The sequence below is a fragment of the Frankliniella occidentalis genome, unplaced genomic scaffold, assembly GCF_000697945.3.
Source record: "Frankliniella occidentalis isolate FOCC.00 unplaced genomic scaffold, Focc_3.1 Scaffold92, whole genome shotgun sequence".
NCBI lineage: Eukaryota > Metazoa > Arthropoda > Insecta > Thysanoptera > Thripidae > Frankliniella > Frankliniella occidentalis.
The window spans coordinates 404234-427984 of record NW_026267221.1 but is presented as its reverse complement, the minus strand read 5'-3'; the positions used below and the strand labels follow the sequence as shown (position 1 = coordinate 427984).

Sequence of the window (23751 nt, the reverse complement as noted above, 5' to 3'; positions counted from 1 at the left end):
GATGAGTCTCTGTCAATTCAAATGTGTACATGGTACACATTAAAGAAAGTGTACATGACATGTATGCTTTAATTAATGTGTACATGACTATGTACTCTCTCCCTCTCTCTCTCCCTCTCTCTCCCTCTCTCTCCCTCCCTCTCTCCCTCTCTCCCTCCCCCTCTCCCTCTCTCCCTCCCTCTCCCATTCCCCATAGGGCACTGCCAGAGGACACGTGCCCCCAGTCACGTCAACATAATTAAATAAAGTATAGTCACAACGCAGAGCGTGAGAGTGAAAGGACTCTAAGCAGTCCAACATCTCGGGTCGGATCTTCCATATTGTATTTTAAGAGCATGTTGACTATGATAACTAAACCTAAAAACGGGGGTCAAACCTACAGGTTTGTAGCGCCTATACCAAAGTCGGCAACGTTGCCGGATAATGCAATGAATGCGGTTATGATACGTAATATTAATATAATAGCCTCGTTTCCTAGGAAGGGAGATGAATTCGACCTCGCCGGTAGAAAGGTGTTATCAATAATTTCTCTGGTGTTAAATCATCCAGGGTCCTGTCCTGGGCCCCTCCCCACCCCTTCCCTCCCCGGCCGGCTGGTCTTGGCAGTCTGGTCGACCTGACATGAATAGCCCGCCCCGCCCCGCCCGCCCGCCTCGCCCTGCTCTGCATGCTGGCCGTGATGCCTAGTGGCCCAGCCCAGCTTTCTACGCATTATGTCATTCTGCTTTAAATTTGAAGGCAACGCCCACGTCGCGTGTTGGCTGCCATCTCAGTCAGGGGAATCCAGATTTTGCATCGTACGCGGGCGTGAGAAAGGGGTGGCCACACACGCGTAAATAGGATATGCGTCCACACACACACACACACTTACACACACGGGCACGTGGGCGCGCCGGGAGGGGGGGGGGGGTGGAGGTGCAAATCAATGCCCCTTTAGGGCTCACCCGCCACAGGCGTATACAAGCGCTTTGGCAACAAGGTCGGATCCATATCGAAGCCAAATAACAATAAAGACTTTTGCGGACTTTTGTTTTTGTCGCGGTTTTTGTTCTCTAATGTCCGCAATAGTTCTGAACTAAAAATGGCCTTGTGGGAAATGTAGTCGATTCAACGTCGAATTCGAAAATTCGTCGATTTGCTGGAGAAAATCGAATCGCTGTCGAGTCGAATTTGGCTCGCTCGATGAATATCAACCAAGGGAGCGTTATCGGGATTGCATTTCTCACTGGGGGGAGGGGGTGAACCCCGGACATATGCTTTTATGGATTTAGGAAAATTGCACGAAAAATAAAGGGCGGAGTTGACGCCACCTCCGCGATTGCGGGCGCGGATTTAAGGGGGGCAGAGCCCCTCCCCCCGCCCCCATCCTTTCTTATGAGCCGTGCTGTCGTTGGTGACGATAGGCAAATCCGCCCCCACACCGGCATACGGACGAGCATACCCTTTTGCTGGTCATCAAAAAATTAACAAGAAATTTGTCGTTTCCATACAACATATCTTTTTAACAGTGCAGGTAGCACGTACCCACAATCCTGTGGAGCTAATAATCTGAACCCACGATGGAAGGGGGTTCACCGTACAGTGCTCAATCTAGTTTTTCTTATCTCACCTTTTTTCAGCGTCTCCACTGAAAGCTGCAGCTGATATCGTAAACCAATCTGGCGCCCGCCGGTGATCATTGGAGGATGCTGATCACCAAAGGCAAAGTGAGTTATTGGTGGCCCAGTCCCGGGGTTATGAAACTTTCGTGGCTGGCTGATCTCTACCTTGGCATTCCATCCAATCAACAAAAAGTAGTCGGGGGAAACAACGCGCATGTTTTCAGAGACTCAGTGAACGGAATAGAATAATAGAATCATCATCATCAATGCAACGGCCGCGGCTTTGTCAAATTTAACATCAAGGTGTATATTCTTAAATTCTGCACCTGTAATTCCCCTTTTCCAACAACAACTTGTTAGTGGGCTCATGTTAGCCGATGTTAAGTCAATGCCCCACACGGCTATTGACGCTCACAATCTCGGTCGCCCTCCGTGGAGCACCTACCTGCTCGCGTGCAAGGCAGGCCACCGCTCTTGCAGAAGTGCACATTGTTTTGCCTATCCCGAGATCTGCAGGCGCTCGGCAGCTGGCGTACCGCCGCTGCGCTGCAGTCCGCACCGCACCACCCTGTTCACAGAACGGTGTGCGTTGTGCGAGAAAATACACCTCCTGAGCCCGAACCCTGAGCCTAAATCCTCCAACCCCCTTTTCCCGTTTTTCCTTTGTGCGTACCGGTGCGTTAGGGTGGCATAAAGTTTAAGTTGAAGCACATGTCTCGGATTTGGTCCGAACGTGGCTTGTTTGAAAGGCGGGCACTATACCCTAGTAGCGCACACACGTTCCCACTCGGAATCCAATCAAACAGGCAGGGAAGAGATAAAGAACGAACGTAATTTGAAGTCCAGCAGGGGGGGGGGGGGGCTGGCAAGATGCAGCAGCGTCGTGTGGCGACCGCACAGCATCTAGTCTGACAACTTTCTACGTGTGACTACCCGAGCCACCGCTCCATACCACCGCGCTACGCCCCCCTCCCCCTTCCCTAACCCCGGCCAAGTATATTTGAACGTGTTTTATCCCAGGTGATTATCACAAGTGTCGCCCCGTGCGCCGAACTACACATAATAGGCTGAGCTCAGCTTGCATCACCCCGAGAGGACGAGGGGGGCTAGAAAGGGGTGAACCGACCGAGGCCAACGTGCGCAGCGCATGTCGTGTCATAAAAAAATGTCGCTTGCTTTCACGAGCTTCATGAGCGTCCAGGTGGTCGCGAGGAAGGACACCCCACTGTATGCACAGAGTGGCGTTGTTACACCGGTGCACGCACACTCTCGGATTGCATCTCAGCTTAGCCCCCAAAACTATTGGGATGAGTCTCTGTCAATTCAAATGTGTACATGGTACACATTAAAGAAAGTGTACATGACATGTATGCTTTAATTAATGTGTACATGACTATGTACACATTTATAAATGTGTACATGACTATGTACACATTTATAAATGTGTACATGCCCATGTACACATTTATTAATGTGTACATGCCCATGTACACATCTTTTAAAGTGTACATACAACCGTTAGTATACATGCCATGTACACATCTTTTAATGTGTACATGCCCATGTACACATTAAAGAAAGTGTACATAGGCATGTACACATTTATAAATGTGTACATACCCATGTACACATTAATTAAAGCATACATGCCATGTACACTTTCTTTAATGTGTACTATGTACACATTTGAGTTGACAGAGTAGGATTGATTGGACGTGTCCATGCGCTTCGTATCACTATACGGCTTTTCTGAAGTCTTATGTCAATTCAATGGAAAGGTTCTTCTCTATCCGCATTAAAGTGATATATTCCTCCCTCTCCCTACCTCCCAGTGCATATAATGGGATGTGTAACATGTCGCTGGGCATGACTCCTTGCGCAACGCTCCAGTTACATGTCACAGGAAGGAAGTTGCGACCCGCCAGATCCTGATTGGACGTGGCGTCGAGGAGACGCTATCAATTCCCTTTAAATGGCCAGTGACAGTGATGGCCAGTTCCAGCCAAAGGCAAACTCAGGGCTTAGGCCGCTTGAACTGCCGGCCCAGGTCATGTCCGTCATCGCAGCTCCCAGCCGCGGCTGCCTTCCCTAGGGTTTGGGGTTTGGGTTTGTCCACCGCGGTCGCACGCAACCATGTCTTTGACTACTAACTGAGCTACTAATAAATTACCATGGTATTATGAAAACTACTGATCGACAGTTTCATGTTACTAGAATAGTATCAACCCATAGTCATATCTTTTGCACCTGCAGAACTATTTTTAAGACATTTATAATCTTGGAGTTTTATTTTTTAAATATTTTTTTGGTCTACAACAAAGCTTTTATCCTATACCTTCCAATCATTGCACATACATTCTGCCCTGCAACCAGGTTCTTCTTCTTATTATTATTATTATTTATTTAGCAACTAAGTACAGGTTTACAAAGAGTAACGGGTACAAAGTTAAGTCAATGCAAAAAACAAAAACAGCAATCACAAACAAATACAGATAGAGACAAGTTCAGAGTTCAGTTGAACTGTAGAAGGCACTGTTAAGTGATACCTTTTGGTGGCAGAGCACTTGAGAAAATTTTGATTTGTTGGAAAGAAGTGTCATTATAAACATTATTCTGTCTTTAGAAGCCATGACTTGTTTCATAATATCTGAGCTAAAACTAATATGATCCACACAGCGGTTCGATAAATATAGGCTGCGATCCATAAGCTCCTTGCTTATTCTGATAAGCTATGGAGCGGTCATTAAAATCTATGTTGGGGACTTTACTAGCACTGATTCGTTTCGGTAAAGCTAAGCTGCGCTTCCAATAATCCCTGCTGCGGCTGAAATATTCATCGCTGCGTTCCCTTACAGCATACAAGTATTCGATAAGAGCTACGTTTTTTATCATAATACAGTACAGCTCCCCTGATATTTTTCTTTCTATCCTTTCTTCTGTGCTCTCTCCTCCTCTCCCTTCTTTCCTGGTCTTGAGGCAATATTTCTCAGCAGCGACATCAATTGATTCAACACTTACATGGGTGAGGTTGATGGTAGGCATGTTATTCATGTCTGAAGAATTGGTCAGAATGGTCTAGGCCCACAAACACGCCAAAGAGTCAGTTTGTTCCATTCATACGGCACCTTCTTGCTTCCTTCTTGCGCTTGTTTTTGCGGCACCGCACATTGAGCAATACTTTCTCTACCCACTTCACGTTGAACTGGTCGTTATTTTGCATCACCTATAACTCACTCTTGTCCATGACAATCGTGCAAAATAAAATGCTGAGGGAAAACAAAGTTTCACCGATGAAACCTTCTTGCAGTCAAGTGTAAACAAAATCAAACAGCAAACATGGCGGCTTTGCCTTCGAAAGTCACTGACACCAACCTAATGCGTGACATTACATCTCCTTTTTCATCATTCTCTGCTCATTTTTTTTCGAAAATTTAGCGTAAAACATATTCTACAGTGTATTCTTACTTTTTGAAGCCAGTTTTAAACCCGAAATTATTTATTATCGGCAAACAGTTTCTACTAGCCCAGCTCTTCAGTGCTCTTTAGGTTTGCGACAGGACGGCGACGGCAGAGAGAAACATAAGAGTTACGCTGAGCACAAGCAGACGACACTTCTCTTGATCTTGTTGATGTCTATAATGCCGCCACAATCACTTATTTTTCGAGCTTTAATACGTTGCTTTAGGGTTGATTTCATATTTATATCTCAAATTTCTTCTTACTGTACTTAACCACCAAGCCAATAATTCAGAAAATCAACTTGTTCATAACTTACCAAATCAGTTTGCATTGCGTCGAAACCGCAAAAGGGTTATGTATCCCTGAGAAGAGTTTTTCCTCACAAGTGTTTCAGTGCAAATATAATGACAACTATGCAAAACACTTTAAAAGAACCACGAAAAAAAGGACATTTTCACAAGAAACCAGGAGATCCTCTCCCCGTACTTGTTGAAACTGAAACAGGAATACCAGCCCACTTAGCCATTTGGAAATCATTTTCTGGGCGTTTTAATGGCGACTGTGTTGAAGTTTCTGATGCTGAAGACATATCAAGCTTATATAACATGGTACTTGCTCTTTTTCTTCTCTACATTTTCCTTTATTTTCTAAATTGTGTGTGTGTGTCTGGGGGGGGGGGATTAAGTTTACTTAGAGAGCAATTGCAATGAATTAATCCCTATGGTATCATGATTGTTTCTGTTTTTGTTTTTTTTTCTAGGGCTTCTTTGGTAAAGGTTCATTTTCACGTGGTTGTCCAAGATCTGCTCGTAAAACAAATCACCCTGAGATAATTCGGGAAAGACAATGGAAACGCAGATGTGACTGGTCAAATCGGAAGAGTGATATTTCAAAAGTCGAAGATGGGCAAGAAGAAAAAGCTTTGCATGAAGATAACCCAGAAGTCATTGTTATTGGTGACACAGACAATGAAGAAGAAAATTTTATGTCACACTTGCAACCCAGGTATAAATTTCAATATAGGTTAAATGGTTTTGCTCATGATTCCTCTGCTTTTTTATCTGATATCTGTTATTTCTCTTAAGGTGATACAGCCTTCATTAAGATTTGCGGAATAGTACATGTGTTACTATAATTTTTTAATGTGAGCTTTGCATTTCCTTTCCAGGATTGAAAATGATAGTGGCTCTTCACCAGAAGTTCTTAATTTACTTCTGGAAGAAGCATTATTTTTGTGCTATGGTTTAGGATGTTTGTACATTTTTGACATATCTGGTCAGAAAATTTTAAATTGTGATGAATTTTGGGCTCTTTGCCTTGAGATTGATACACGTTTTATAGAAAGATATGTTACCTATCATCATTTCCGTTCAAAGGGTTGGGTTGTCAAATCTGGTTTAAAATTTGGAGGTGACTTCTGTAAGTAGATCCTCTTTCTACTCTTTTGTTCAATTTTTATTTTATGTATGTACAGAAGTGTATATTCAATTATTTGTGTTTGTCTTTTTGTTTTAGTATTGTACAAAGATGGCCCAGGCTTTTATCATGCTTCCTATGTAGTCATGTCAAAAGTTCTTTATGGAGAAAATTCAATAGAGGCAGGTTCAATCAACAAAAAATTGGATTGGATAACACTTATGGGCCTCAACCGACTTGCAGAAACCTCGGGAAAAGTAATCTTCATTGGTGGTGCATTGCCTTGCGCCAGTATTCAAACATTGTTCCTAATTACCTTTAATGTGTTACAGGAAGTTCTTTTATGTTATGCCATAAGGCCAAATGGACTTTTACCTGGTCAACCATCCTCACCTAATGTGATAAAGAAATTTAAAGTACATGAAGTTATTCCCAGACGTTGGCAACCTTCTGTAGCAAGAATTGACAATAGTAACCCTCCAACTAAACCAGAAAATGAAGAATCATGTATATAAAGCATTTCTTTCTAGTATACTAAGGATGTGAGTTTTTGGGAAAATATGTGAGATAAACCATATGGTGATTCACTTTTCGCTTATCTTCTTCATTTTTGATCACTATGTATAAATATTTTTGTATTCAAACTGATTTGAAATCAAATTATTGCTTAAAAGATCATTTAATTTCGTAAAACAAAATATAATTATCACATATTTATTTAAATTAAAATTAGCATTTTTTTCTTATTAATATACAAAATACATACTGTATCACATGTGCAAATTAATACCCTGGGGAAGCTTCAAGCTTTCCTTCACTTGCCAACAAATGAGGAAACAAAAAATGTTTTGTACATAGTATCTGTTCATATCACAATAACTTGCTTTTAAAAAAAAATATCCATAGGTTTTGAGAGGTCTGCACTGGTCACTCTTTGCTTGGTGGTGGAACCCATCCGCCAAAGGCTGCTTCAAGCTCCTGACCTATTGTTAGTGAGAGGCGATCCTGGTACTTATTTGCTGCAACCTGTAAGTGGGAAACATTCAAAATTAAACAAAAGTATGATATATTTCTTACCATAGGCTGTCTGCAAGACATGCATGTGCCTCACCTGGAGGCCGACGGGTCGACCGGACTGTCCGAGGCCCAGCGGCACCTGGGTGACGGGCAGCCCCAGCGCGTTGAACACCATGAGGTAAGAGGAGTTGAGCAGCTTGCACCAGAACAGGCCGATGCGGTGCGCGGGCTCGGGCAGGCTCGGGTACAGCAGCACCGCGTCGGTGCCCAGGGCCGCCTCGAGGCGCGCGCCCAGGGCGGTGCGGTGCGCGTCGGCAGCACGCACCAGGCGCTCGGGGGTGCGGGTCGCGATGGCGAAGAGGACGCCCGCGATGACGGAGTGCAGGGTGGAGCGGGACCGGCACGTGAGGAAGCGCCACAGCTCGGGCCAGGCGCGGTGCATGGAGTCGGGGCGCGCGGGGTCGTAGTGCACCGTGTGCACGCGGCGCAGCTGCAGCATGGCGATGGCCGCCGAGCCGAACGCGTCCTCCAGCCCGGCCAGCTGCAGCGGCTGCACGTCCAGCCCGCGCGCGCGCAGGTGCTGCACGGCCCGTGCCATGGCCGCCCGCACCTCCGCGCCCACCCGGTCGCTGCACGCGCTCGACGGCTCCGACTCGATGTAGTACACGCGCACGGAGCGCAGGTCCACCTGCAAGGCACGCAGACAAGCCGGGTCATGTGGCGCAAGCGGAAAGGTAAAGCACTCGTCTTATCCCTATCGCCTTTTGATCTGCAGAGGCTGTGAAATATTGAGGCAAGAGTTGTGACCTGAGTGCTTTCTCCACTCCACCAACCCTGTGCCTCCACTAGGTGCGTCCATTTGCCTATGTCTAACTACAGGGTGGTCCGCGCTGTTCTCCCCTCTGGTTGTACTGCACCGAATGCATGCATGCATGCAGCAGACAGGTTACATACTATTACGGGGCCGTAAGGCGCCTCGGCGAGCCCGCCCGCACGCTTGCATCCGGTACAGTATAACCAGGAGAAAGGACGGCTCGGGTGGACCACTCTGTATACCCTACCCAGTGAAAAATGGGAACGTGCATTCGGCGTCGAATGGACGTGGAAGTCGAGTTATCGAAAAGATGTGGATTTGGGGGACAAAATGACGTTTACTCGACTGTTTCGACGTCGAAGAAAACTCATTTCTCACTGGGCTAGCTACGTGGCCTCGCCTCCTAGAATCACTGGGTGCGTCCGTTTGCCTATCTCATAAGTCATTCCTGCCTGTTTGCCTATTCCATCAGGTGCGCTCTGCGCCCTGCGCCTGCACACACGCTGCACCGCACCTCATCCAGTGCAAAAAATACAATGAAATAATAACCGTCAAAACAATACCGAATTGGACGTCGAAAGGGTGTCGTTTTGCCATCGCCAGTAATTTCTCACTGGTCGGAAGGCCATCTCACCTTCTCGTCCAGCCGGAGCTGGGGCGCCTTGTCGCCGGCGAGCACCTTGAGGGCCAGCGGCAGGTCGGACACGTAGCGCGCCATGGGCGCCTGCGTGAAGAAGTTGGGCCAGCGAGGGTCGTCGCATTCGGGAGCGTGGCCTTTCCACGGCACCACGGCTGCAGAAAAGAGGCAAGCATGTTTGAGTACTCCTGCGAGCTCAGAAATAGTGCACGACATTTGTTTCCTTTTCTTCAACTTTCGCGGTGCATTCGCGCAGGCAGGAAAAATGGAGACCATTGTTTCCTTTTTCGAGTCCATTCGCATGACGTAGTTGGACGGCGGTCTATTTAAAAGGCGGCGCCTCGTTAGAGTGTGGATGTGAATTGAATTCTAGGATGGCTCACTAGGTGTGAACAGACCGAACATGCGAAATACGTACCACCTATGAGACCTTTCTTTCAATTTCAACCAGCCGACATTCAATTCCAATGATGCGCAGCTTGTGTGAAACTGTCGCCGTGTGTCCCTACCCCAATAATTGCCGGCGCATCAGAGTCCTGCAGAAAGTACGCCCGTCATCGCCGTTACGAACGTGTCAAGTTCAGCCTCAACAAGCTCTTATACCGCCTGGCAGGTAGGCAATATCTTGCCTGCAGGGCATGCGTGTACTGCGGGATGGCCTACCCCGTGTCCCGCAGGCGCCCAGCTCCCGTAATTTGCCGGTTGAGTCTGAGAAAAGCGGACGCACTTTTTGGACGAACCCTCGTACACCAAGCAACACTTTACCTGGCGTCGGCTTGTGGCCGGCAACACCGCAGAAGAAGGCAGGCAGTCGGCAGGACCCGGCGATGTCGGACCCGAGGCCCATGATGGAGGCAGCAGAGCCCAGAAGCGCTCCCTACATAAAACATAATAGTTTAGGGAACTCAAAAACCCCGTCTCTACAAACGTTTTTCAACTTCTATTTAGCCCAAACTTTTTGAAACAGTGACCGAGCCTTACCTCTCCGCCGGACGAGCCGCCCGCCGTGAGCCTCGTGTCGTAGGGGTTGAGCGTGCTGCCGGTGTAGGCGTTGTACGACTCCCACCACAGGCAGGACTCGGGGGTGTTGGTGACGCACAGCGGCACGGCGCCGGCCGCCCGCAGCCGCGCCACGCTGGGGGCGTCCTCGCGGGCGCAGCGTTCCTCGCCGTCGCGCACGGGCTGCCCGCCGCGGAAGGACAGTCCTGGGGGCGAAACAAACAAAGTTCAGAAATGCACTTCTTGTCGTCCGCGTGCAACTTTATGGTGTCCGCGGTGGTCGGGGCGCGCGACGCGCGGCCTTCACGTTATCAGTGCGAGTTATCAAAACAACGGGACTCGGAAGCAAATAGCGGCAGCATCGATCTGGGCGTTTTGTCTGATCGTATCAAGGACGCGTGTCAGTCACGTCCGTGTGCAAACCCAACCGCCCGACTGACCTAACCGGGCACAACACGCTACCCGGCGCCAAAACAACGAGTAATTTAAATGCATCGGAAGCGCTGCCTATATCATCAGCAGATGGCTGATTCAGCCCGCGCACCTAGTCATACTGCGTGCGTGCGGGCTTGCCGATCGACCCTGACCACGGCGCCATACGGGCCGAGCGAGCAGGCAACCCAACCGCACGTCGGGGAATGCCGTACAGCATAACTCCAGAAATGCGCGGGGTAAATCGGCCACCTGGTATATCCGTATCCTCTATCTCTTTTACCTTTGACGGCAATGGATTCCTTGACGGTGAAGGGCACACCGAGGAGAGGCATGTCTGCGATCGACTCGTCCCCGGCGTCCAGCTTGGCGTCGATGTCCCGGGCGTCCTGCATCGCGTCGGCGAACCGCTGGTCCACCACGGCGTTGACCACGGGGTTCACGGCCTTAATGCGCTCCACGAAGGCGGCCACCACGTCCTCGGCGCGCAGCTGAGAGAGGCAGGTAACTTAAGAGTAAGTCTACTGGCGTTGCGCAGTGAAAATAATCGTAAGTAAGGAAAATTTTGCTCATCCACATGTAATGCGTGTCGTAAAATTACAATTTGAAATTGTATATTTACCAGCAATTCGTAGGGAATTGTAATAATTGATCGTCTAGCAAGAATGGGCTGTTGCAAATTTACAACCTAATTTGTAAATAGAAGTTACAACAACAAATGTTGTAAATTTACGAGGATATATTTTTCAGTGTGGCAGAATCAAGCAGAATACAACGAGTATGATCGCGACCGTTTCGAGTTCGAGTTCCCATACCTTTCGAGTGCGGATGGCGGCAGCGATGCTGGAGGCCTTCATGGTGAGGATGGGGTTGTCGAGGGCGGGCACCCGCCGGGAGCGCGGCTTGGTGACGAAGCTGATGAAGGTGAAGGGCCGCACGACCAGCACCCCGAGCAGCCAGATGAGACTGTAGATCAGCCACCGGAGCCATCGCGAGGTGAAGGTGGTGGGCGAACCTGCAACACGTCAACAGGTAATTATTGAGAAGAAGTGCGAACCATGCGAACATTGTTTTGTCAGAAATCGACCGTAAAAAAAAAAGTAAACTTGTGAAATCATACACGAGACTTCGTCCGTCATGTTAGCGACGGAATCACAGTCCCTGTCACACACAGGGTGGTTGGCCCCTGCCTGGATGCCGACTGCACGCGTTGACAGCTTTCGGCTACCGACCGGCATGGTTAGCCAGATAAATACCGATATCGATTAATCAGATACAGACAGAATGCCGGGCTATGTAATCTCGAGCCCTTCTGCTATGGCTTCCTGGTGCGGGCGAGCGGGAGTACACACGTCCGAGAGCGTGAAGTTTCGCACTCGGTTTATCTCACGAAAGCCAAAGGTAGGCAGCGGGTGTGCGCGTGCGTGCGGCGCGTTGCCTACCGCGCGCCACACAGGCGCTCTGTTGCGCGGCACGCCATAGGAGAAGGTGGAGGAAGATTACCCCTTTCGCGGTTTCAGCCAAAGCTCGCCAAATTGTCGATATAATGTGCCCCTGGACGCGTCAGGCGATGGCGGTCGCCTGTTGGAGGTAATCAAGGATGATTGTGTCGCCCGTTCCGTCGCCTCCGCCGCGCGTCCAGCCCAGAGAGCGCGAGGCGGGAGGGAGGCCTGCCAGCTGAGGCCGCAACAGCGCAGACAATTGGCAGAACAGGGCGGCTAAAAATATGCACAAAGCTGCTGAACGCCCATTTCGGGATTGAAATCAATTTGGAGGTGGGGAAAGGGGAGTAGGGGCAGAATAATCAAGAATGACTAATTGCCTTTCGTGACGAAAAAGTGCAAGATTTTAGTTTTTCTTGGGTGTGTTTTTTACCGAACAACGGATGACAAATATGACAGAGGGAACAAATTTGAATTTCCACCGCGCTTATTTGCCAGTAGAAGGCGTCTCTCATTCGGTCATTATGCGGTGAGACGAAGCTCCTGACAATCTTCAGACCAGCGATAAAGCTGCACGTCTGCGCCGACGGCCACCTGCTGCCAGCACTTGACTGGAAGGGCAAACAATCCTGCACGCCCGGCTAACACCCGACAGCGGCGAAGCCAACTTGTGTGTTTTGGAGGATCTGTTGACAGTTTATTTTGTTCGCGTGTACGTGCGAAATTTGTCCGGAAGTGGGCGTGCATCAGGGTTGTCTCTGTGTCATTCTCAAAGCAGCAAACTTCAGGGAACTGAGAGAGGAGGTGGTCATATGCTTAGCGCCTTTCTGTGTGGAACAAGCTTCCCTCTCGAATAAAAACTGTCGCTTATGATTGCTACTTCATAACCCTTGCCGTGCCTGGGGGCGGCCGGGGGTGGGGGCCTGCGCCGTCACAGTAAACTGCATTTTGTTGTCGGCAGGTGAGACGTGACACCTGCCGCGGCTCACAACGGAACTCGGCCGCAACATCAGTCTGTTTGTGTTTGGCCGCCCGTTTGGCCGCCGATGGCCGCCCGGGCCGCGGCCGCCCCGTTGACACCGATTAGGGGGATGCGGCTAACGTGCGACTGGCGAGTCGGCAAATGAATGGCAAGGGCGAGTGGAGAGGGGGGGGGGGCACTCGGGCAAGGTCGCCGGTGGTCGCCCCGGCCGGCGGTATGGGTTGCGGGTCGCGGGCCCGGGTCGAGTCGCTCCAGGGGATGTGCCGAAGCAGGTGGTTGTCCGCGGGTAAATGCTAACTCATTCTTGTTACGGCACGGCGGGGGTCGGCCGATCGTTTTACTTTGGAATGCGAAGCACACTCATCCCCCACAAACGATAGTGTGAGAGGTTAGTGCCCAAAGGTATTAAAAATTAGCAGCTGTGATTTGTTTCAACGCCTTTCTAGGGGTGCTGATTATTCATGCATTTGGAAAGGGACCGTCCAGAAAGTTCGTCCGTTTTTCACACATTCAATCGGCAAAGTGCGGAAGCTTGGCGCCTGCGAGACTTGGGGTAGGCCAACCCGCATTGCGCACATGCTCTGCATATGAGATGTTGCCTACCTATCAGGCGCTACGAGAGCTTGCCAGGGCGAAATCGGCAGTTCTGTAATGACGAATGACGGGCGAACTTTCTGCATGATCCCAGTTTGTTCCCCCCGACTTTATCCTCATCTCTTCCTCCAAATGCAGCATGCTCACTAGTCCTCCCCTAAAGACCTCCTTTGCGGGGGATAGTGTCCCCTACGAAGTGCAATCCAAATAGCACTAGAACCATGATTGTAAGAAAGGGGCGCGAAGAGAGGTCACTCAGTCACTAGCGAGTAGCGACACAAATGTAAGTAGTCCACTAAGATGGTCAGAATCAGCATCTCTACATCTTGAAAATACGAATAAAACCACGAGATGGTAATGATGGCGTGGCGTGTTCTGGGACGGTCACAAACTGATCCACTACCCAAAATGCAGAGGTGGCCCGGTCCCGACCCAAATCTAAACAATCCCTTTCCCTTTTCGCTCCGATCTGTTTAGACGTCAGACGTCAGCTCACCGGTCTCGACGGACATGCGTCCTCTTACCTGCCGGGTGCCGGGCGGGCCCGTCCTGGTGCACCTTCGCCTTCCCGGCCGCCGCGCCGCTCAGGAGCGCCGAGAACCACGAGAGCTGCTCTCCTCCCCACATGGCGGCGAGAGCGAGACTGACGGCCGGTCTGGAGGAGGGGGCCGCGCCTGGCCGGAGCCCGACGAGAGGGGCGCGGCGTGGGTCTGGCCCTTGGCGTTATTGTCCTCCGCGGCGACACGAGAGTGCACAGTAGAGCGGGCGAGTGCGAGTGGACGCGAGCCTCGAGCCGCGAGCCCCGCGGCGGTGAGGAGGCAGACGACTGCGGCGCGTCAAGTGCGCGGCACACTGCGCGGGCCGGCGGGGCGGGCCGGTGGCGGGGCGTGCGGTGCGCTAGGCGATGCCTGGCCCCCGCCGCCCCCGGCCCGGCCCCGCCCCTCAGCCCCGCGCCGGCTCGCGACTCGGTTCGGCTTCGGCTCGGCGAGACGTCTAAGGTTTTTCAATCGCGCTCACCCGGCGCAGAGCCCCACGCACATCTCCTAGGGTCACTGAATCGAAGGTCCCGCCCGAGGGGTCCGCAAGTACGGTCTGCCGGTGTACACATGTGGTGGGCTTCCTAGTTTTCCTAGGTTTTCCTAAGGTTTTTCCGGTCTTCAGAACTTTTTCTTGGTCTTCCCAATATCTTGGTTTTCTGAGATTTTCTAAAGGCTTCCTCCAGTTTTCTGCGGTTTTCTCGCACTTTCATCGGTCTTCCCTTACATTTTCTGGTCTTCCTTGAAATTTCTAGGTGTTTCCTAAAAAATTTCCGGTCTTCCCTTATATTTTTCGGTCTTCCGTCACATTTGTGGCCTACGATTTTCTTGGTCTTCTTCGGTTTTCTTTAGTCCTCCTGGTGGTCTTCCCGGTCTTCCCAGTTTTCCGGGCGGCCAGTGTACGCGCTCGAACCTAGTTGCGGACCCCTCGGTCCCGCCGCCGCCGCGTCGTACGGTCGCCACTGTCATCGCTTACTCACTACAGCTGATGCGGTGGGCTGGGGGCTGGGTGGGCTTTGTTATGCGGCTCTGGCACTCGCGATCAGTAGGGGAGGGGGAGGGTGGGGATGAGGGGAGGGGAGGGAAAGCTGCAGCCCCTTTATGGTTTCGCGTGGTAAGTCCGACTCGCTCCCGCTGAAGTCCCAAAAGTCACGTGTCGAGGTGGGGGCTGCGGTTGGACAGGGGTAGCGGAGGGGAGGGGAGGTGGAGGGGCTCTTTAGCCCTGTAAAACCTGTGGCCTTCTCATAAAGAGGACAAAATTTAGGCATTATTTAATCATGAAGCCAGAATCCGGCATTCGCAATAAAGAGGAATGGCAACATTTTCACAATATTGGCGTTAAAAGTAGTGAACCTCCAACACTGCGCTTTATGTGGGGAGGAAACACTTCACTTCAAAGGAGAACGTTCGTATCGGCCAGGAACAGAAACCATAGCCCCCTCCACTCCTAATTGTACTGTATAAATTCGGGGCCCCTTTCGGCCTATGACCCCCTGTAGGCTAAGCCTAGGCAATTGTTTTGTTAGCCTGTTCCGGGTGGTTTTGCCGAAGCTCCCTCTGCCCCCTATGCGAGTAGGCAAACGCGCCCCCACCGGCGCGTGTGTTGAAGCATATTATCCTCCTGACTCCGCAGCCCACGACAGTCTGCCTGCCTGCCTCACACTCGCACCCGCAATCATAATACAGTGCGTGGTGAACGACGTCACCGATATCGCGACCCAATTCCCATCAAATGATGAAGATTCTTGAAAAAGAAAAATAAAGATGGCAAAAAAGGAGCGAGAAGAACGAGCGAGCAAACGACCCCGCTTTGTTTTTATGTACCGCCTCTACGTTGCTCGTGCATCACTGCATTCGCCTCGTCGCGAGTTTCTTATCACGCGTCTATTGACTACTTAAGGCTAATTGTACAACTTGTAACACTGCCACAGTGTCGTTCAGCTCAACAATAAGAAATTACTTCCGATAGATGCAGAGTTCAGGAGGTCACTCGCGAGCAATAACTTGAGGTGAATGAAATGCAGGAATCTGTCAGAGCAAAGGTCTACAGCCCAAAATCAAGTATCCTTGGTAGGGGGAAAATGTGTGGAGCTGATGACATGCACACTCCAGTTCATTGTGAATTCATCGAAACCATCATCAAAATATTCAGCAATGTCCCAACGTCCTTTTTGAGCCTCTTCTCCTTTAGTCTCACCTGCTCACCGCATGGTGCTCATTGTTTACGCCGACCTGGGCATGAGGGCATGAGCATGTGACGTATGTGCTCCTGCTGGACCAGAACCAGAACCAGGCACCCGGGCGGCGTCCAAGGTCGCTTTTTGTGTCCTTGGTGATCCGGTCGCACACCTCCATGCTGTGCACGTACTTTTGAAGAGTGTGCCTCGTGATGACCTCTGGTCGTGACAGTAATGCCTGCGCTGTAAAACTCGTCTCCGTCTTTGCGCTTCCTTCGTCCCCACGTTACAGTGCAGCTTCCATTGTACAGACAGGTCGTGAGCCCGCCTAATGATAAGTGCCAATACCACCGCCGCGCCCCTCGCACCCCGCGCCGCCAGCCGACTGATTCCGAAGAGCGCTCTCCTATACCTTCCGTTTAGCTCCGTCATGGGGCAGCACCCCTTGAGCACTCTTCGGAATCAGTCTGCAGGGAACGCCCGCCGCGCCGCGCTGCATGGCTGCGGGAGCGGAGATAAGGGCCGCCCCTCTCTGCTCTGCCGCCCAGCACTGGCACTTGGCACGGCGTGTACGTTTGAACTTGGACCTGCTGCCCGCCGGCCGGCGCGCACGCGTAGCGTAGCGCAGCTCAGCGAGCCTGCCGTTATCTGGGTTAACGGAATAGTAGGGCAGGTCAGATTACCGAATAACGAACAATTATCAGATGGTGGCATTTTAAGCGTGGCCGGGTGTCAAGGGTGAGAAGATGCTCACGATCAGCCTCACGACGCCCATTACGCCGATCTCGTCTCGATTTATCGAGCGTTCTGCGCTATTCTTGTGGGAGTGAGAGGCCTATTCAGGCAGCGCAATGCCGCCGGTGTCTGTCCGGTGTCCGCGGACGGCCCCTCATCATCTGTGAGAAAGTAAACTCATATGTGCGTGTCTCCAGTCTCGGGGAAGATGAGGAGCTGCAGGATGTGGCGGGGCGCGAGCTGTCACAGAGTCACAGAGAGACTGGCGAGGCAAACCGGTTTACATACGCAGGCAGGCACAGGGTGTGCGCGGGAAAGTCAAGTGTGCCCCGGGTCCACGTCCTGGCTGGAGGGGACTCTGGTGTGGCCACAGAGATGCACACGGTGCTACTATCGAGATGAGTTGCGAGAGCAAAGGTTTCTTACCGGGCGCTGGAGGCTGCGTGGGATGCGGCCGCGGAGGACTCGACAAGGACGGCGAGGGCGTGGCCTCCGGTGGAGCGGCCGCCGCCGCCTCCTCGACCTCCACCAGCAGGTGGCCGAGGACGGCGTCCTGCGGAGACGCGTCTGCCACCCCTCCCGCCTGCAGCAGCATGGCTCCCCGTCGAGGTCGGCGCACGGCGGGCAGCTCGGTGGAGGTGCTGGAGGCCACGAGCGCGGGCGAGCAGGCGCCGGCAGGACTCTGGCGCGGAGCTGCAGTGCCGGTGCGGCGCGGGTGCTGCCGTCGGTGTGACTCCGGGCCCCGCGCGCGCGGGCGCGGCCGTGGTGCCGGCAGGCCAGCCAGGCCAGTGGCCGCTCCGGCTCCTCCCTCCTCCTCCCTCTTGGCACCCCCCTCGCGCCCCCACCGCGCCCCGCCGCAGCCCGTTGCAGGCGCCGGGCAGGTGCACCACCTTGCATCGTGCGTCAGGCCTGTACACAAAATGCACCTCTCCCCCTCCTCCCCCCCCTTCCTCTCTTCAGCCTTGTGCATCTGCAACTGTGATCTGCATCGTTGGTGAGTTCGGAGGAGTGAAGGTGGGAAGGGGACGGATACCCCCTGAGGTTTGTTTTCGAACGCGGACAGAAAGGTGACGCCTTCGGCGGCCAATAACCTTGCACTATCGCAGCAGATCGGCGAGGCGGCACCGAACTCCCCATCTCCAGAGAGGTATTAACCCGACCACCGAAAAACTGAACTGAACGGGCCAACGGCTGGGCTGCTTCGGCTAGTTTCAGCTGGTCTCCACAAGAACAATCTTGGTCTCCACGCACGGGCAAACGCCTACAGTGTAAATCACGACACAACAGTGTTGCGGGTTTGCCTACCCTAGGAACAACGGCGCCTTACGGATTGAGCGATTAGGCTAACCCGGCATTACTACTGCTGTGTCGTATCCCTGACCGACGACGGTATATATGAAAGTGCGAGGCGTCCGGAGAAAACACCGCACCGCTCTCTACTTCAACTAGAATCTGGGGAATCGCAGAGAAATCTATAACACACCGCGCGCGCGGGGTATCGCTGTCATTGCTGTCGGGGAGAGACGCCGCGGCCGTGTGCCGTGCTGCTCTCTGGCGGCTGACGGGGATAACAACGCCTCCGCCTCCTCCCGTTGGATTTCGCATACTGTCGGAGATCCCCCATAGCCTCACGCCGTCACTCGTGAAAGATCGAAAGCGAAGCTTGCGTTGTTGGTAGTAGTAGAAGTCCTGACTTCACTGACATGTACTGTTGTGATTGTCTGTAGTGAATCTGCCAAAATGATGGATATAGCTTTCGTTTTGAGAATGAATGGCTAACTAACTTAGTGAATGTGAAAAAGTGTCCCTCATCATGTGGACTGCAACGAAAACGAAGAAGTATGGCGTTGGTAAGTACCTGCTCTATGGCTTACAATTGTCAAAACATTTCGCCTGTGCAAATGTCGTCTGTACTCGTTATGGCTGAATGTTTTATTTGCTTCTCTAAGTCGCACAAATGGGCGTTCATCTCGAAATCAAATTATAACTGCCTACGAACAGTGTATTCAAGTTGTTCTACCGGCTATTTTCGATCAATAATGCCTTCTCTTAGAAAGTTGGTTTCTCAAGGGACTGATAAATTGCAATTTCTAAACATTCATTCGTTTTTGTGCCATTAGCGCTTTTCACCACTGTCTATGTTGATTCATTTAGCAACTCGGTCAGACCCCCAATTTCCGCCACGCTGTGGTTAATATGCCGGTCGCATTAATAAACAATAACCATAACCTTACTTGTGTGTTGTAATTTTAAGGAAATTGTTGTTTACTAGATTTTGTGTCAGCTTCATTTAGTTTCTACGCAGAGCAATTGGCTTTCAGTTCATATTATCACTACATTGTTCCCTCAACAAAATCTTCAGCTGTAGTAAACTTTAAGAACTGAACAGCTGTTGAATTTCTACTAGTTGGAGCTTTGTTATGGTCACTGGCCCCCAATCATTGTAATTTTGTGCAGTTATCTTTTGTTGGACTTTGAAAGAAATGAATGAATGCATACTCAGTTTCAATGAAATTTTTAATTCCTGTTATTTTATTCATCAATTTTCCATTGAATGCTCTACTAGGATTATTATTGTTCTACCCGTTCTGACCCCATATTTTTGTTTTTATCAGTTGAATGCATTTGAATGTTATTAATCCCTACTTTTCCTCTAATGTCTAAAACTCATGTGACCGTCCTCATCCTAATTACTTTATGGGTTTGACTTTATGCCTCCGTCTAAAACACAAATGTTACATTGAGAACAGTTGCAAAGTTGCGTACTCGAACTATGATGCTGAGGGATCAGAATGAATGTACAGTAAACTTGTTCCGACGTTACATCTCAGAGCAGATTTAGCAGTCATGACTTCCTTCAGAATATTTGCTTCACAACTCGTTGTGTGTTTGGCATGAGCGAGCATTGTTTAGTGATGACCAATGCGAGCCAAATACCAGGGCCTCTCTAAACCTCTGGCGGGCTCGCCGTGTCACACTCTTCTGCTGCCTGTCGGTGCGTTGGAGAGAGGACGCGCCACGCCATACGCAGGCACGCAGTCCCTCCGTTATCTTCCTGGGTGAGGAAGGCGAGGCGATGCCGTCCGATAGCTCACGGCATCAGGCCAAGAAGGTCCCCGGCCTGGTCATGCGGCGCGGCGGCGCGTCAGGGGCAGTGGGTCGAGCTGGTCGCGTTCAGTGTATATATAGCATATATAGCGACTGATCGTAATCGTGACTTTGATAACGAGGCGCGGCAAGTGAATGCTCTGCTAGTGTAACAGGACACCCGCTGCAGGGGTCACTGTCGTCCGTCAGTGGCGTGGCGTGGCGGCGAGGAGGACGTGGCGTGGCCGTACCCCAGAGGGCTGCAAGGGGGCGGGGGAAGGGGGGGGCATGAGAACAATAATGGGCGGAGTTGGAGTAATGAAGGGTTGCCCCCTCTGCCCCCTCCTCCCCCCTCCCATTTGCCTGTTTTTCCCCGCTCTAGCCGCACTCCGCGCTCGCCTGGCATTCCTTTCAATGTGATGCATGCCCTGCCCTGCCCCAACATTTCAACACGCAAGACGACAAACGTGTTCAAATGTTCAAATTTGGGTGGGGCCGTGCGCTGGCGGCGTGTCTGCTGGCTTGCTGCTGGCGCAGCTTGGCGGTGGCGGGAATGGCCTTCCCACGCGCTCGAGCACTAGTTCACATAGTTAAAATAGGCAAGAAGAGGAGGCGAGGGGCCCAAAGGAGTGAAGGGGCGCGGGAGGGGGAGCGCTCGGCATTTACATGCCAAGGTCGGAAGCTCTCCCTCTCCCCCCAAAAAAACCGCGGCAGAGCTGCTCTTCTGCATACTATTTCTCCTATCCGGCGGACGAGTGTACTCTCGGCGCCTGCTGGCGAGCTTGATGATACTATGTACACTGTCGTCGCAGCGGACTTGGCGGGCGACCTGCTCTTCCCTGCGTCCGTCGCCACCTGCCCTGCACATTGTTTTCGCCCCATGTCATCCTCCCCCTGAGGAAGTGAGCGGGCCGACCATCCTCGTCGTGACGTCAGCATCAGAGTGCCTCAGTGCGTGCTCGCTGCTGCAGTCGAGCAAGTCGAGTCAGGTCGGCTGCCGCCCTCGCAGTAAATCCTTCATCCCCGCTTTGTATGGCCGAGCCCGAGCCTTTTGGGACCAGAAAGCGGGGTCGCTCCCCAGCTCCCCGGTCTTCCGAAGCAATCCTGGTGGGAAAGGCCCGAACGGTGTCCGGCGAATTCCTGCACGGAAAAAATAGAGACAGTCTTAGGGACCGTCTAAAAGTCCGCGAAAAATCGCTAGCCTTTTTATTGCGAAGCTGGACAGCAGTTGACGGCCTGGTGCCTGGCTCTGCCGCGCTCCGGTTCTGGCTGGAAGCTCCTGTGCCGCAGTGTCCTTCATCTGAGGTCCAGCCAGCAGGAGGCTGGTGCGGGCTGGCGCCCCTCCGCTAAACACGCCTTGTTTGGCGAGTGCAAACGGTCCGTCCGCTCAACTAACCTACGTGGCGCAACGCTCTAACGCTGCAGCGGCGGCCTCTGGGCCGCGGCCGCGGCGAGCTCCGTCCTCCGGGCTGCTAATCGCGTCCGATTGCATCCTTCCTGCCCCAAGCGCTCTGCATGTCTGAGTCTCTCATGCCGCACGTCCCCGTCGGCACCGCGTCATGGCATGGCATGGGCGCGGCGGCGCGGCCAGGGCCAGCAACCAGCCGGTCTAAATTGATAACAACGTAATTGGAATGGAGACCGCTGGGCGTTTTTATTTCCCCAGTTTTCACATCCGCTCGGCCCGCTCTCTTCCCCTTTCTCGCCGCTCGTCTGTCTCTGAATCCTTGCGGTCCCATTAGCTGCATTAGCTGGGGTGCTAATTGGCATCACCCGGAAGTACGCCCTTGATTCAGATTCAACGTTTTAGCGCGGCCGAAAATACACACCACACGACCAAATTATTCGCAACTTTACTGCCGTGGAAGCTTCTTCCTCCTCCTGCTGTGTGCTCAGGGGGCGGCTGTTGGGCGCGCGCAGGGTGTCCTTAGCAGACTGGGGCCTGGAGGGCGCCTCGCATAGGGACGCCCCCTTCGCCGCCTCCCTCCGCGCGTCACCACTAAATCGTAATCAGCGAGAGCCGCGCTGCTCCACCTGTCTTCCGTCTTCCTTATCATCTGCGCGCCCCCCGGGCCCTTCTCTTTCTCGGTGGCCATTGCCTTCGGGGAGCTCAGCTCAGCATCGGCTGGCGGCGTCCCGCAGACGCACCCGGGCAATGAGATTCGGACCTGCCTGGACCATACCCCACCCCTCTCTCTCCCTCGATGCTCTCGCTTTCGCGAGCGGCGTCGCGACGCCGGCTCGGGGACGCGGCGGCGGGAAGCGGGGGTGGCGTCGTGCCGGCCGGCAGCCGTCCCGCCCTCCCTGTTGCAGGGGGTGGGGTGGACCGCGGGGTGGTGGTGGTGGTGGCGGGGAGGCTGCAGGGGTGGTGGATCACGCCGCTGCTGTGGGCCGCGGGCGGGCTTTGTGTGATAGCGACCGCCGCCGCGTGCCGGAGAGCAGAGGGCTGTTGGGCCGTTTGGCTCGTTGTAAAACTGCCTGCTCCTCTCGCCATTTCACCGAATCGATAGGGAGCGCGTAGACAGGAGGGCGCTGCTCAGGGGTTGCGCCGGGCGCCACCCCGTACTACTACTGTACTTCGCAGAGCAAGTCTCTCGCAGGGCGGCGCCGCGAATACGCGCAGCACCGTGCCATAGTGCCCGGGGGCCGGCGCGGAGCTGAGCGGAGCGCGGGTGATGACCCCAAGCCCGAGGTTTATTTCGCATTGTGCGAGCTTCTCTGTCCCTTACTGTTTTTGTCCTGGAAGCAGCAGAGAAGGCGGGGCAAGAAAGGGGGGGAGGGCGTGCTGGGATATGAAAAGGGGTGGGGAAGAAGTACCCTTTCTCAGAAGCGTATGGACTCCGAGACTGTGAGGCAGTAAACGAGTAAACGCACACTTAGCCCGGCCTCGACTCCTCGAGGCTCCACCGAGGGGAGGGCTGTAACAACAACTCGGCGCGGCTTTGCTGTTCTGTTTACTCGCGGCCGTGCGATGTACTGCCGAGGAGAGGAGGTAGGAGGTCGCTGATGACATGAACGGGATGGAGGTCTTGGTGCGATTCCATTTTCCATGGGTATGGGTGGCTCTGTCCGACGCGTTGCGTCCTGCCCCTTGATCCACGGGAAGGGCGCGCTTATTGTCCCCAACGAGCCGGTGCATCTGCGCGGCGCCGGTCCCGCCTAGAGAGACTAGTCCCGCCCCGGACTGCGGCCGTGGGCTGTGCGTTGATGAGTTGAGCCCCTCCGCCGGTCGCGCCGCGGCCGGAAGGCACGTCGTTGCCGCCCGGTACCGCGGCGGGGGTGCGGTTGCGGTCGGTCGTTCCTTCTTTTCCCCCCACGAGCAAGCAGGCGAAGGGCGAAGCACGAGGCAGGCATGCAGGGGTTATTCAGATCAACTCCCCCGCTAAGAGGAAGCTGGGCGAACAGGGTGGCAGTCATGCATATTTTCGTACACAGTGAGTCAGTCATGCCTGCCGGTTTCTGCTTTGACTCAAGTCTACCGAGAAAATGGGCGGAACTGAGAGGAGAGAGGGGGGGGTCAAGTCAGGAAGCCAGATGTTTAGCTGCTGCTGCTGACCCCCGCGAGGCGGTAGCGTCGGTCTGGTTTGTCCGCCGCGGCTCCCGACTTTCTCCGCGTGCTCCTCCCTTTCCCCCTTTCCCCCCTTGCCATGTGCGTATGGAATCTGGATGTGGTCGCTGGCCTCGCTGCCACTGCGCGGTCGTGGGTCGGGGATTGACACATTACGACGCGCGGCTGTGTTGTGCGTTGCGGGCGGACATGAACGTCAGGATCTTTGCTTCCTGTGCCGTGGCCGGCCCGCGGGCCCGCGGTCCCCGCTCCCCC

The 23751-nt window shown here is 52.8% G+C and overlaps 3 protein-coding genes and 1 long non-coding RNA gene across 7 annotated transcripts in view; 2 read left to right on the top strand and 2 right to left on the bottom strand.

Annotated features, from left to right (window-relative positions):
• The first annotated feature begins 5212 nt into the window (after positions 1-5212).
• Positions 5213-7068, top strand: LOC113215405 (tRNA-splicing endonuclease subunit Sen2). Its single transcript, XM_026435031.2, has 5 exons — positions 5213-5668; positions 5821-6065; positions 6229-6479; positions 6576-6733; positions 6809-7068. The coding sequence occupies exons 1-5, from the start codon at positions 5465-5467 to the stop codon at positions 6989-6991; spliced, it is 1041 nt and encodes a 346-aa protein (XP_026290816.1). The 5' UTR covers positions 5213-5464; the 3' UTR covers positions 6992-7068.
• A 68-nt stretch (positions 7069-7136) lies between these two features.
• On the bottom strand, positions 7137-17568 carry LOC113215404 (fatty-acid amide hydrolase 2-A-like). 3 transcript variants are annotated; one of them, XM_052269428.1, is made up of 8 exons: positions 17268-17568; positions 11191-11390; positions 10659-10866; positions 9926-10149; positions 9710-9821; positions 8942-9099; positions 7588-8181; positions 7137-7502 (listed from the first exon to the last, which is right to left on the bottom strand). In XM_052269428.1, the coding sequence occupies exons 1-8, from the start codon at positions 17434-17436 to the stop codon at positions 7404-7406; spliced, it is 1764 nt and encodes a 587-aa protein (XP_052125388.1). In that variant the 5' UTR covers positions 17437-17568; the 3' UTR covers positions 7137-7403. The 3 variants fall into 3 exon arrangements, with proteins under 3 accessions (XP_052125388.1, XP_026290815.1, XP_026290814.1); XM_026435030.2 differs by lacking the exon at positions 17268-17568 and adding an exon at positions 13918-14254; XM_026435029.2 differs by lacking the exon at positions 17268-17568 and adding an exon at positions 11496-11650.
• A 945-nt stretch (positions 17569-18513) lies between these two features.
• The window catches only part of LOC113215382 (dedicator of cytokinesis protein 4), a 53097-nt gene continuing 47859 nt past the window's right edge, over positions 18514-23751 (top strand). Inside the window, exon 1 of one of the 2 annotated variants that reach the window (XM_052269422.1) lies at positions 18514-18691. In XM_052269422.1, the coding sequence (XP_052125382.1) occupies positions 18655-18691 (37 nt within the window). In that variant the 5' untranslated portion in view covers positions 18514-18654. The remainder of the gene's footprint in view (positions 18692-23751) is intronic. The other variant, XM_052269423.1, reaches the window with a different exon arrangement.
• LOC127749778 (uncharacterized) lies at positions 19341-21429 on the bottom strand. The gene is made up of 2 exons (XR_008011356.1): positions 21325-21429; positions 19341-21068 (listed from the first exon to the last, which is right to left on the bottom strand). It is a non-coding gene; the product is annotated as an uncharacterized LOC127749778 (long non-coding RNA).